This window comes from Pinus tabuliformis, chromosome Q, assembly GCF_031772625.1.
Source record: "Pinus tabuliformis cultivar Carrire ecotype Pingquan chromosome Q, CPIR1, whole genome shotgun sequence".
Classification (NCBI taxonomy): Eukaryota; Viridiplantae; Streptophyta; class Pinopsida; order Pinales; family Pinaceae; genus Pinus; species Pinus tabuliformis.
The window spans coordinates 279,565,547-279,579,988 of record NC_142296.1 but is presented as its reverse complement, the minus strand read 5'-3'; the positions used below and the strand labels follow the sequence as shown (position 1 = coordinate 279,579,988).

The following is a 14,442-nucleotide window of genomic DNA, read 5'->3' as shown; positions in this document are numbered from 1 at the left end:
AGGTTAGTTAAGGACCGGGAAGAGAAAAACTTTATCCTCAGGTTAGGGAAAAGCAAGTGGATATCAGGGAGCGCTTCCTATTCGAGAGAAAATGAATGCTTACTAGAATGTAATTTGTTCAACCGAGCTCTGAGAGCGGGTTTGAGCAAGCTACCAGGATTTCTTCTAGTGTAAGCTTTTGTGAATGAATGAATCAATGGAGTCACCACCCAAACAGGAAACTAACCCAAATGTCCAGGTGCTAAAGGTGTAGATAGAAATAGTGATGGTGCGGATAACAAAATGATGGATGAGGAGAAAAGATGTCCAAGCACTGGCAAATGTGCCTCTGGATGAATTAAATGAAAGGATGGAGAAAATGTCGTGAAAACCAGGGACAAAAAAAACTCTATCGCCAACAATGGCGCCAAAAAATGTTGTTGCCCAAACTGTATAGGCAAGATGCGACAATGCTCAGGGTGGGGGCTGTCATTCTGATCCCCACCCTCTCCGTTCTTGTTGTCTCCCTACAACAAGCGATGGGGGTTAGTCGCTATGAAATGTGAAGATGGAAGCCTTATTGGAAACCAACAAGTTTGGGAGACACAATTGAATGGCCTAGCAACTTTGTTGAATTAGCAAGTTAAATGATTTGATTAGATTATTATGGAAGATCAGTGCCTTAAATGGAGTCAATTACTTGCTTAAGACAAATTAATTACCAAGTCACTGGATGAACAATTGTTGCTTAAGGATGCTTCACTATCCTAAATGAGATGCAAATCCTACAATCTAGGTGAGGTGCAAGATCTTGGTTAATTTTAGATTATGTGCCTATTCTAAGTGTGTCCTTTCTCTTAATTGTTTTGAAGCTAGTCTCTAGAGTAGGTTGTGAGAGAGAAAGCGGGGGAAGCAAGTTGAGGCTTGGTTAATGATACCTCCCTAGGTTCCTAACCACCCGACGCCTTCGGCGTTGCAGAGACTGTGGCTCTAATGACTGCAAGGTCACTGTGTTAACCACTAAAGAGTTTCTAGACTCCTCAAGCTAGATGAGAAAAATGAACCTATATTTCTATCGACCAAGCTTATGCTTGGAAGTAAATTTATTAATGCAAGAGGCTAGTCCTAGAATGCTAGTGCAAAAGATGAGTGCTCTTAAGGTGAGATTATTTAATGTTCTTAAGTACTTAATTACAATGATCTTCATTGAACAACGGAATACTTACCCAATAGATAAATGAAAATCTCAACCACAAGAGAAAGTGCTCAAAACTCAACGGTGCTAGAGAATGTGACTAGTAGAGAATTGCTCAAAGACAAGATTAATGTTACTTGATACAATTATCAACCTTCAAGATTAGAACAATGGATCATCACTTTCCCAATTAGAGACTCAGAGAGTTAGATTTCTTAACAATAAGCAATGTATCCACTTATCCAACGATGATATTAGCATTGAGAAACAAGATCATTAATTACAGTGTCACTTGGAGCAATTAGCCAATTAAACACTTATCAATTTGAATAGAACACTTATGTGTGAATGCAAGAGTGTAAAAGATGTCAATGACTAAACTTAAGCCCAAATCACTTCCACTGTAAATGATTATGAAATTGTAAAAATTTCTTAGCCAATTGTGGAGACTTATGTGTGATTTATTATTACTGCAACCTTGTATTCAGAGGTCTGCAATTTTATATCAGCAGTTAAGAAATGATGATAAATGCTATAGATAAGCTAGAAAATCAAAGCATTCAACTTCCAATGATATCCAATTGATTATAAGATTGCTTGAAAACTATAGATCAGACTTTTGATGCTCAGATCAGACCTCAAAATTATGTATATCAGACTTGAAACAAGTCAGAAGATTAGTGATTTAGTCCAATAAGGTGCCAAATTATTAGTGCCACAATAGCTCTAATGATTAGCTAATCAATGTGAGTGATTATTAGATGATCTTTTGGTTATTATTAATGGATTTATTTGAGTTATATTACTGCATAAAGTGGCTGTAGCAAAACAAAGAGAAAAAAGAGAGGGAAAGAAGCAAACCAAGAGGCCTAGTTGAAGGCTAGAGGGCTTGAGTTTTGCTTCTACTCCTTGCAACCACCAAGTTAGCAAGAAAATCGCTGCAAACACAAAGTGTTAGAAATAAAAAAAGAAACAATGTAAACCCTTACCATAAGCCCGCAACCACAAGAAGATGTCGAGATTTGATGCCAAAACCCCACAACCAAGCCCAAAAAATCCCAACGATGGAAGGGAAAGGCCCACCAAGGCTTGCAGCTAGGGCAAAAAGGCCATCAAGGCATGCAACTAGGAAAGAAAAGCCCTAAAAGGACAACCGCTAGCCCAAGTAGCCCTGCGACTAGGAGGGAAAGCCCCTTAGGGGTTGCGGCCTATCCCTAAAGCGTTGTGGCTAGAGGGAAGAGCCCACAAAGGGTGTGGCAAGGGCAAAAGGAGGTGGCTGAGCCCTCCAAGGGGTTGGATGACTCCCTTAAAGGGAGGCCGGTGCCTCTCTAATGTTGCGCTAGGCTAGAAAGGAGGGCCAAGGGAAAAAGGGGTGACGTGTAGGGCCAAAAGGTAGATGACTAGGACTAGAAGGTCTAAAAAAAATTTCAAAATCCCTGCAACACAAAAAATTAGCCAAAAATCATTGCAAAAAATGTTGGATGCTGACTCTGAAATTGAAAGGAGGCTAGATCTTGCCCTCCTAGGCCTAGATCTGTCTCGGAAAAATTTCTTGAGCAAATTGAAGTCCACCTGCACAAATAAATCAAAGAATGCTTAAAACCCCAATATATATACAAAATGAAAAAACCCAAAAAAATATTTAAAACCCCAAGTGCTGCAAAACAAATGAGTTATAAATAATTTACAAATTTACAATGTTTGTAAATAAATTTTTTTGGAGAAATATTTTTTGAGGAATAGCAATGGATGAATATATTTTTCAAAAAATTTGAATATTGGCCAAAACCCTCCTGCAAAATTAAAATACAAACAAAAATCTTAGAGCCCAAACATAGTCGGCTCTTCCCCAGAGTCTGTGAACTTAGAGCCCAAGGGCTAGTGTGCCTGCAAATCTTTATGATTTCCTCAAGTAGAATCATTAGATCATATGGTGAATCAGACCACCAAAGACAAAAATTTACCAATAGAATGCTCTTATCACCGACAAATGAAATAACAAATTCATAATTTTTTTTTAGCACAATATAAGATGGCACATAACTAGCACATACCACAAATCAATGGAAGAAAAACACCATGAACTAAATCCCAAAGTCTTTCTATTACGATATAGAAATGTTCCCAATGTTCCCAATAGCTAAATACGAACTTTCAAAATTTACATCATCCAAAGGTATCCAATAGAAGCAAAATGACTTCTTTATATAGAGAAACCCCTCCAAGTGGAAAATAACGGCTAGTTTTTTTGATCGTCGTCAAAATAATCTCGACCGTTGAAAATAGCTTGGTCATCTTTTAATCTCCACCATTGAATTTTTAATTTTGAGGAAAAAATCGATTTTTTTTCTTAAAATCCATTTTAATTAATCATTTTTGGATTAATTTTCTCAAAAATTTGACTTTGACTTAACCACCAAGGTCCAAGAGCTCAAATTTTCTTAAAATATCCAATTTTTCCTTGGTGGGGGAACTCCAAAAATTGACTTTCATTTGATCCGCGAAGTTTTGGATATTTTCCACTTGGAGAGAAATTAATTTCTCTATAATTATTTTTTGACTCAAAATTAATTAATTTTCTTGCTTAGAATTTAATTTAATTTTGCCAGAAAAATTAATTAATTGATACTAAAGGGGATTAATTATTTTTTCACCCTCAAATATTTTAGCCATGGTGTTTAAATATGAGGGACCATGCACTAAAATATTTTTTACATCAAATTATTACAAAATCAACATTTAGAAGGGTAAAACACTTTTAGACTCAGACCCTCAATAATTTACCCAATTCTGCGACACAATGTGATCTAATATAGAACAAGTATGTTCGTAATAAAATAATTTAGCCAAATATGCTTATTATTCCCAAACACACTTTTACAAAGACTCGATATAACACTAGCACTCACCTAAGACCTTGTCAAGGAATTCCACCCTAGCTTTGGGGTTTAAGCTAAGATAAGATACTTTAATTATATTAATGTCAAACAGATGACCGCAAAAATAGGTTAGTGGGATTGTTGAGTACAATGATGTTGATACAAGGACTACCAAATGGTCTCCTATATAAATAACTAGAGAAATGGACACTTGCTCCTCTTAAGGCTCTCGAAATTCCTTTACTTCCCTTGTAGTTTCCACCTGATTTAAGAATTCTTTCCACCTTGTCTATTTCAGAATTAGAAGCCTTTGGAGTTTTCGCTTGTAACCTCAATAACTTCTTCTGTAACAGAGCCGTGCTCTTCCTCAATATAAGTCTTTTTTTACTCAACTAAGGCAGGCTATTTAGGTTCATTTTTTGACCAAGAGAGAGTAGTTGTTCAAACTGAATTTTCTGTTATCCAACATTCCATTTTTGTAACTGTTTTGTTTTTTTCACCCTACCTAAACACTACATTTTATAATACCATAATATAGGTTGTCTTCATAACACAAAGAACTTAAGCTAATTGCCCCCCTGAGAATCCTACGATGAAAATCCACCAGATAGAGACATAAAAAGTTAGGGTTTGAGGTAGATGAAGGAGTAAATTCTGGATTTGGTTTCAATGTAGCTATGGTTCAATTTATAGATTATGGTTGACCTAAGGCTCTGATAGGGCTCTTTAACACACCAAACGAAGAAAATACTCGAGGCTGCTATAAACTCTGGGGGTTGAAATCAACAATTAACAACAATACAACCGTTTATAACAGCAGCAAATTCAGCCCACAAAATTATGGATAGGCCACGTAAAGTGAAGGCTAAATTAAGGAGTAAATTAGGAAATAAATTACAATAAATTTTGATGGTTAATCAAGCATATAACAGCAAACACAGCCTTGACTAGAAAGTGGCTGAAAAATGCATGTAAAACAACAATTCACTTATCCAATACACTTTTCAACAATGCCTAACCCTAGGACATTGATCAATAAGTCATTAAATGCTGAAAATATTAGATTTTGTTGTAAATTAACCATAATATACCATTAAACTAAAAGAAAATACTTGGAGGAAGGGTTTAGCTTAATAAGGATAATGAAGCAAATACCCAATTTACTCACTTAGCACATGAACATTCATTTAATAAAACATGATAACAAGATGAAGCAATTAAACTGACTTACTCCACCATGCGTCATCCAAGATCCACCATAAGCATCCATAAAAGGAGATCACATCATATCACAATTCCACCCAAGAAAGTCACTCAACTAGGTCTCCATAGTGTACATGAGAGAAGAAGATTAATCAAAATACAAGTAATCTCAAGTTGTGACAATAAATCCAAGAGGTGAATTGATCCCCTATATTTATAAGGGAAACCAATTGATTTAATCTCTAATGTATGGTAAAAGCTCCTAAAAACACATAATCCATGATACAAGTGTTGAAAATAAAGGGTACCAAGGAGGTGTTTCATAGTGCATTTATCCTTTTGGCCTAGGAAGGCACATTAATGACTTTTTTGTCTTGGGACCTTATGAGTTTTATCAATGTTATGGATCAAAGTTACCTTTTATGTGTTATGTACCATGTACTTTAATATATTAATGTCACTTGTGTTATAAAGTGACTTAATGAGAAAAATACAAAGTATACTTTTAATATTAAAGTGACTTTATGAGAGAAAAAGTGCACATGGTACAAAAACACTAAAAGGTGTTTAGGACACTCATTAAATGAGGGGGACCACATGAGAGAAGGGGTCAAGAGAGAGAATGGTCTCTACCCTTGATCTAATGAGTTGAGATTTAATCTCAGCCATTAGATCTCAAGGGTTAGGGTTTTCATATTTTGAGAAGACAAAAAGGGAAAAAGGAAGGGAGGCTCTCATTCATTATTCTCATGAGCAGTTGAGAAGAGGAGAGCTTGAAAGGAGGAGAAAAAGGTTGCTACAACCATTAATTTGCAAGAGGAAGCTACAACATTTAAGCAGCTTGAATCCCAAGGTAATTTGCTGCACAAATTCCTAGACAACCCGAGTTTATAGGCAGAGAAATCAGACTGTGTGCACTATTTTCGAGGCTGCTTCAGGTGTTTATTTGGACTGAAATTTGAGGGCATTTTCAGCAGGCAGAGCACGCAGAACTAAGAGGAATTCTGGCTCGAATTCTGAGGTTAGTCTCTGCTGTAATTTTCTGAACATTCAATGTGTTTTTCAAGGCTCCTACAATGAGGTTTTTAAGGCAGTTTGGTCAGAAGTGAAGCATGAAATTTCTGTTGTGTCCGACATAAAATTCAAGGCACTGTCAGTGGGCCGTAGGCACAAAGTTCGAGGCAAATTACAACATAGCTAAAGAACTCTGTGTGGGGTACAAATTTCTATGTAACCTGGGCAGTGACATCAACAGGAAAAAAGGGAGATAATTCTGTTGTGTATTAAATTTTCCTTGAAGCAATTAAATCCTCCTTGAAGACTGGTTTTCCCCTTGTGGGTTTTTCCAGGGTCATTAGACCAAAATCTGTGTAAAAATTCTGTGTGTGTATGTGTTTGTCTTATCTTTCATATTAGCTGAAAACAAAATGGTAGAGGTAGCTTGTAAATGTTTCAAATGAATTTGTATTAAATGCTTTACATCAGCTAACCTTTTGGGGTGAGGGCATTCAACATATATCTAAAAACTTTGCAACTGGGAGGTCTACCAGATTGCTAAATTTTCTACAAGGTGGATAGGTCATCAAGCCAACCCTCAAAGATTGCCCCTATATATGAAAAAACATGAAAAATAGTCTCCATTAGCCAATATGTGTGAGCAAAATCCCCTACAAAGGGTGACATCATCATCATAAGATATTTCTCCATGACAAAGTGCAATGGATGACTCAAGGGGTTTGTCTCATCCCATAAGTCATGTCTCCTCATCTAAAAGTGGTGCCTCATCACCAAAAAGAACCCTCTCAAGCTAATGTCATCCTCCAACAATGCATGTTATCATAAAATGTAGCATACGGGTGATGTCATCAAGCTACGACATGACATCATCATGGAAGAAGGTGCAATCGCCTCTCTAAATGGGTCTCAAGTCATCATCATCATCAAACATCATCAAGAGAAGAACAATGGTCATCAAGAAGGTATTTCTGTAATGTTAGCTTGGTGGTGTCTTGTCCTCTCAAGTGTACACATGCTCCTAGGGCAACAACCTAGCCCATAAAGTGAATGTGCAAGGCCCTAAGGATGGTGGAGGGTCTCATCATCTATGCCAAGTCCTCGTGAAGGTCAATGCTCCTTAAAGGTGCCCCAATGTCCTCCAACAAGCGCTCTGCATCATTATGGAATGTGGTTGGATGTCCTTTATGAAGCGCTAGAGATGCATCACGTTATCCTTAAAGGGATCTTTGTCACAACTTGAAAAACCATATAACACATACTAAAGGAATCAATTGAGATCAACATCATGCATACAAGAACCATAAGAGCATCAAGGTGGACCATATTTAATGTCAAAGCCATCAGAGTACTTCGCACAAGTATCATCTCCAATTGTCTCACTAGCTTGTGACTATATACAAGTTGCCAAATTTAGGTATGGGAGGGTTATCATAGGTCCGTACTAGGTGCTTCCAGCCTGAAGGGGAGGAATAGTTCCTAGGCTGACCTTTTCAAATGATAGATGCAATGTGATAGGTCTTATGCTTTGGGGTTTACTTCATGAAAAGTGTCATAGTCTTATACTAGGTTATGTAAAACCATCATCCACGAGTGCCTTTGCAGAGGGAGCGCTTAGCTGCTTGAGTTACCTTCCCTCACCTTTGTTTTACCAAGCCCTTGATTTGCCTTTTTCTTTGCTTTAATTGGCTTGTTTAACAACCTTCATTGATTATCATGTGAAGACTAAGTTGTAGGAAACGTAGGGCAAGGGGGCGTTTCCGTACGGAAATGAGTACGAAACGCTGAAACGCGTGTGGTACGGCCCTGAAACGTGTTCCAGGCCGTACTGCCACGTTTCACGAAACTAAAACGTGGCCAGTACGACCTGAAGCGCGTTTCAGGGTCGTACGACTCACGTTTCAGCTTTTTACTTGTGTTTTTTAATTTATTTTTTAATTTGTTTTCTAATTTTTTTTTAGGTTATCCTAAGAGACTTCTAGTTGCTTCTAGATGCCTTTCTAAAGTTATAAAAGTGAACTTTTGCCGTAGTGTTGATATGCAGTTCATCAGGAAGTTTGAGGCATATGCAGTTCATGGTAATGAAAAATAAAAGAGAATATCACTTTTACTTAAATTTTTAACATTACTATGAAATGACTCAGGATGTTTGAGAGTGGTTTCGCCCTCATTGGATTTCATATGGAGAAAGTAGAATTTTAGATCTCACTCAGAATCCAACAGACTTACCTGTTTTTCAGGATTTCAGGATTGGGGGGATTGCATTGTTTCCATTGAATTTTATCATGTACTAGGGTATGGAACTTGTATTTAATCAAGAGAACCAAGCCCTCTATGCAGGGGAGACTCCCAATAATCAAGAGCATGTAGGGTACTAGGGTATGAAACTTGTATTTAATCAAGAGCACTAAGGTCGTTCAACTATGTAGGAGGAGACCCTCAATCAAGCACGAGACAAGAAATTAGAAATTTCTCGTCGCTGATTTTGGATATTTCTATTTTCATTATGTGATCATTCATGAGTAAATGTGATGTAAATTTAGAGACTTATAGTTTATGCATTGACAATTGACAATTTTATCATAATGTAATAAATTATAATGTATCATATATGCTTTATGATTGCACATACTTCTTAAATGTCCTAATATATATATATATATATATATATATATATATAGATATATATACATTCACATTTCCCCGTTTCCAAAATTTGGGTGGTTGCGTTTTGTATCGGTTCCCGTTTTGGAAACTCGTACCTGTTTCCCCGTTTCGTGCAATCTTGTGTGAAGATGATATAATCCCCTTCAATGACGGCAGTTCATTGTTTCCTTGGGGTCGAGATGTTCTTCGAGAGTTCCTTTTACTTTGACAGGCGTGAAATATGCGTGGAACTTTAGGGGTGATTGGATATATAAGAGGGGGTAGAGCTCAAGCTATAATTGGCTTTTAATTTGCTTTCCATCCCTTTTTTAAATTTTAACGTTTGGCTTATGTTTTTTTCTATTTTCTATTTTTGATAGCTGCATCAACCTTGGACATTTCAACCTCTTCGCATACGATGAGGTATACAGGGAACCAATACAAGTGACTGGAAACAACCAATCAAAAAATTGGACAATGAAACAAGGGAATGATGTCAATAAGTATGAATAACATGAACACACTACTATCATTAGTGCCTCTTTTGTCGCACAAAGTGTCAAGGCACTGCGACAATGCTCAGAGTAAGGGTTGTCACTCTAATCCTTGGTGTAATCAGTTATCAATTTTTCTTGATTAAGCTCCATATTTTTATCAGCTGTGTATGATTGAACTGCATGTCTTTAACTAACTGCTTTAGTTCTTCTATAAGATGCTTATCATTTTCCTTTTCATTGTCGACATTGATTTGACAACTTGTTCTTGCTTTTCCACTATCATGGATTTGTCTTGCAACGATACAAGTGGATTCATCATGAGAACATTCACAATGCTTGCAATATGACACATTTTGATATGGAGAATTGTCTTGAAATCTTTCATTGACAGTTGGATCCTTTACAAGATCACTTTCATCCTTTTGCATAGTACTAGGGGCACAAGGCAAGCCACCTTGATCTCCATATCTATCTTTAAAAGCATTGATGATGTCTTGTAAAGAAGCGAAAGAATCCTTAGGACAATTATGAAACCAATTCAAAGCATCACCCTCTAAAGAAAAGGCAAATAGATGCATCTTGACATCTTCATGTTTATATTGTGAAGAAAGACAATATTTGATTATTATATGAGTAACCCTGGAGAGATGCTTTCTAGCAGTGGCTGAATCACCACTCGAGAACAAAGGCAATTTATGAATGGCCTCTTCCAGCATATCATGGAGAAAGTTAGTAAAATGACACGGGGCAAACAAGTCATCCATGATTACTTGCTTAAAGGGATAAGGAGGGACCAAATCGATGCTAGAGAGAGACCCCTGCTCAAGAAAATCAAGAGCTCTCCAAGAAACGAGCTTCTAGTAGAAATTCTTGTAAGAAATAAAAGAAGTGGAGTCACCACTTGAACATGAATCTTGCTCTAAGATCCAAAAGGTAAAAACTGAAAGGCTAGTCAGGGAGAAGCATATGGATATCAGGGAAGGTTTCTTGTATGAGAAATAATGGATGAATAAGTGGAGTCGCCACTCAAACAGGCAACCAACGGAAATGTCCTGGTGCTGAAAGTGTAGATGAAAGGATTAATGAGATGACGAACGATAAGGGGATGAAAAGATCAAATGATGCCAGGAAATGTTGTGTTGCTGGACGGGCTAATGAATGGCGGAAAAGATAAGATGATTAGAAAAATGTATTGAGGATCAAGGACAAAAAGCGCCAAAAATGCGCTGTTGTCGACAAAAATGATAAAGTTGATATGAGGAGAATGAAGATAAAATGTCGTTGAAACGCCGAGAATAAAATATCCCCGACAACAATGCCAAAAATGTTGTTGCACAAAGTGTCCAGGCACTGCGACAACGCTCAGAGTAAGGGTTGTCACTCTAATCCTTACTCACTCCGTTTAGACTCTCTCCTAGACAAGTCAAGGGGGGTACTCCCTAGGGGTAAATGAATGAAGGAAACCTGTGGAACACAGGCTCTAGGAGACTTAAGGCTGAATAACTTAATAAAATGAGATAAGTTCTGATTAACTGAGTTATTGATAGATAAAAAAAAATCATTTCCATTTTTATCTTTATTGTGACTTTGAGACTTCGAAAAAATTAAATCAAAAGAGAATTTTTCATATTAAAAAGTTTTATATTTTTTATGTGGCCTTTTGGCCCATTAAAAATTTAAATTATTAAAGCCTTTTGATTTTGATTTTTTATTTTTGTCACATTGAAAAACTTAATTCATCATTTGCCACATTAAAATTGCTTCATAAAACTTAACACATTAAAAATTGCCCAAGGAATAATCAAATTTTTAATCTAAAGTTCATTCTTGGGTTTTTATTTGTGTGAAGGCTTTTTGGACTTAAAAATTTTGAAAGGAAAATTTGGTGGTATTAATTTCTCTATTGTCAAACACGCTTAAAATGATATCTAAAGATTGACCATAGGAAAATTAACAAATTTTCTAGATCTAGGTCATTAAGGAAAAATCATTTTGATTCTAGAATTGTGAATTTCTTAGCATTTGAATTTCATGGTTCTTCATGGTATTTAAATTTTTCGAAATTTAATTGCTAGAATATTTTGCATGCTAAGGTTTGGAGCATTTTCTTATGCTTTACATCTAATTGTTCATGATCGTCTTTTCTATCACATCTCTAATTTTCTTCTAAATAGCTTGATTTTGTTTCTTCAAGTAGGTTCATGGTTAATTGAGCATCTAAGGCACTGGTCTAAAAATCATTTCTATCTTGTGGTTGTGTCTTATTCATCTCAGTTGATATCTATCAATAACATAGTTAATCAGAACTTATCTCATTTTATTAAGTTATTCAACCTTAAGTCTCCTAGAGCTTGTGTTCCGCAGGTTTTCTTCGTTCATTTACCCCTAGGGACTACCCCCCTTGACTTGTCTAGGAGAGAGTCTAAACGGAGTGAGTAAGGATTAGAGTGACAACCCTTACTCTGAGCATTGTCGCGGTGTCTAGACTCTAGACACTTTGTGCGACAACACCTCCTATTTGTGCCCCTCCTAGATAGTGAAAGGAAAACCTTAAGGAAGGTCACATTGGACTAGGAGCAAATGCTATCCACCAAAGTGAAATAAAGAAACAAGTATATAATCCAAGCATCATGGTCTAACATCCAATCTCAACCCATGATCCATACTAGAATGCCAAAAACATTAAATGAAAGCACTACATGCAAAGATGATTAGTATATCCTACCTTCATTGGATGAATAGGCTAGACAAATGAATGGACTGAATGAAGAAGGGGTGAGAGGCATCTGACTATGGGTGTCTGCAGATCATGGTAGGGGTTGTTGGCTGGAAAACTGCATCATAGGAGAAATTTTCTATCCTAGGGTTATCCATGCATATGGATGGGTGAAAGGCTCTTTGCAGAGTTGCTGGCTAATATAGAAAAGAGTGAAATGTGTAGTGGACAGTGAAGGCAAAAAACCCTTGCAATAGATAGAATCATCTCTCCTCTCCTTTATTTTAACATCCTCCTTAGTATGCATTCTGAAGATATCCCTCCCCTCATCTTTGGAACGCCTTAAAATTTAACATGGACAAAAAATATTCTATTCCTTTCCTTCATCTCTCCCCTTTTCTTTGGAACACCTTGAAATTTAGAATGGACAAAAAAATATTTCTCCTCCTGCTCTTCACCTTTCATACCTATGCAAATATGACTTCTTAAAAAGAAGGGAGATACGAATAGGTCACATCCTCTCTTCCTCAACATCCATTTATATTGGGTCAAGGCTTCATGTCTAGTAGTTAAAGGGGAAACTGACCTCACCACCTCCTCTCCTCAGTCCATAGCATTTTGATTATAGGATGCTTATTAGAAATTCAAATTGAAATTTGTGACTACAACCAACAATAATAAGCCAAGGAGAAAATTACTCTTCAATGGTAGAAAAATTTCCTCTAATGGCAGGTGAAAGATTAGTGTGCAACAGTTAGTGATATTGTGACTGCTTCTGTGTTTATGCTCCTTCAAAATCAAAACTATATTACAGCTTTACTCTAATTTGCTTCATATACTGCACCTGAATGTCATGAAATGGTTTCATCATTTTTATATAATTTTCAAAGTTGCAGTTGCATTAGTTTGACAAATGCACATTATTTGATTGCAGAAGGCGACTCCAACAGATTCCCAAGATGTGAAGGTCTTTCCCTCTTCCTGTATTTCCCTCTTCTGCATATATATTATATAGTTTCTGCTTGTCTAACTGCAGAACATCATTGCATTGGGATAATCTTTAGAGCTTTTTGGCTACAACTACTACTGTCTGAGGGAGAGTACTGTACTGATACATTTAGAGCACTGATATACCTGCTTGTGTTAAGCATTTTATAGTTTTCCATATTATTGTAGCATAGGAAATAAGGATCTTACTTCACAGACTTTCAAAATGATATCTTTTTATTTTGATGAATCTCCCCTGGTTCAGGATGTGGCACCATTGGATGTTCCAGAGCTTTTGGCAAGTCTTGTTAAGCAATCTGGCCCATTACTTGATCAACTTGGTGTAAGAAAAGGTAAAGTAAAAGCGCCTTGGTTTCATGCTGACAAATTTTTTTTCTGTATTCCTGTTGTGTGATGAACATGATTGAACTTATGTCTGATATTTAGATATTATGATACTCATACCTAAAATCATGGACAGTGTAGAGATGTAACTTATTGCATGGCAGAGCTAGTTGAGGCTAACATTACTAGGGAGTGTTTTGAGTAGTATTCCATTGGGGCGTGTTCTGTAGGGTGGGGGGTGCGCCCCCATGTTTCTCATGTTCCCGGGATTGGAGGGCGCCCGGGGAAAGGTTTCTCCATGCCCCCTTTTGGGGAAATGTTTCTGCAGTATGGGGGGCATGTTTCCCCAAAAGGGGGACTTCTGGGCAATATATATATATATATAAAGAAAAAGCCTACTCTACTTTCACACTTATTTACCTTTTATTCACTTTCATTCCTTGATGCTCATTTTATTTTCAAGGTTCATTGTCCATTGTTAATTTTCAGTTTTAACTTTTGAATCTAGACGCTCTATACTGATGACCTCAGATGAAGTCTTTGACTTGCCATTCTTTACACTTTTTGAGTTTGAGTTATTTCAATTTATTATTTCAGACTTTAGTATCTACTATTTTTCTTAGTACTAATTAGATTCTAGAATGATGGATTTAAATCAGTGTGTAGGTATTTTACTATTTCTGTTTCATTTATAGTTAATGAATCAGTGTATTTCATTGTTAAATCTGAATCTGAATCATGTTTATGTCATTCACAAATTTGAATTTAGTACTATTTTACTGTTTACTGTTTAGTATTTATATTGCACAATGATGAATTTGCATGGGATGAATTGTCATTGTCAAGATTTTATCATTATTATTTTTATTTTTACAGTTTTAAAGACAAGGACCCCGTTTGCCAGGGACCCTGATGTCCCCCCATTCCCTTTGAATTTCCCCAAAATTTGGGGGCGCTTCTAGAGATCCCCCATGTGCGTCA

At 36.6% G+C, this 14,442-nt stretch overlaps 1 protein-coding gene across 4 annotated transcripts in view; it reads left to right on the top strand.

The window, feature by feature from the left end:
- The window catches only part of LOC149219315 (digalactosyldiacylglycerol synthase 1, chloroplastic-like), a 57,243-nt gene that overhangs the window by 23,531 nt on the left and 19,270 nt on the right, over positions 1–14,442 (top strand). For 2 of the 4 annotated variants that reach the window (XM_089384332.1, XM_089384333.1), the window contains exons 2-3: positions 13,064–13,096; positions 13,382–13,469. In XM_089384332.1, coding sequence (XP_089240458.1) covers positions 13,064–13,096; positions 13,382–13,469 — 121 coding nt within the window. The remainder of the gene's footprint in view (positions 1–13,063; positions 13,097–13,381; positions 13,470–14,442) is intronic. The other 2 variants (XM_089384334.1, XM_089384335.1) reach the window with 2 other exon arrangements.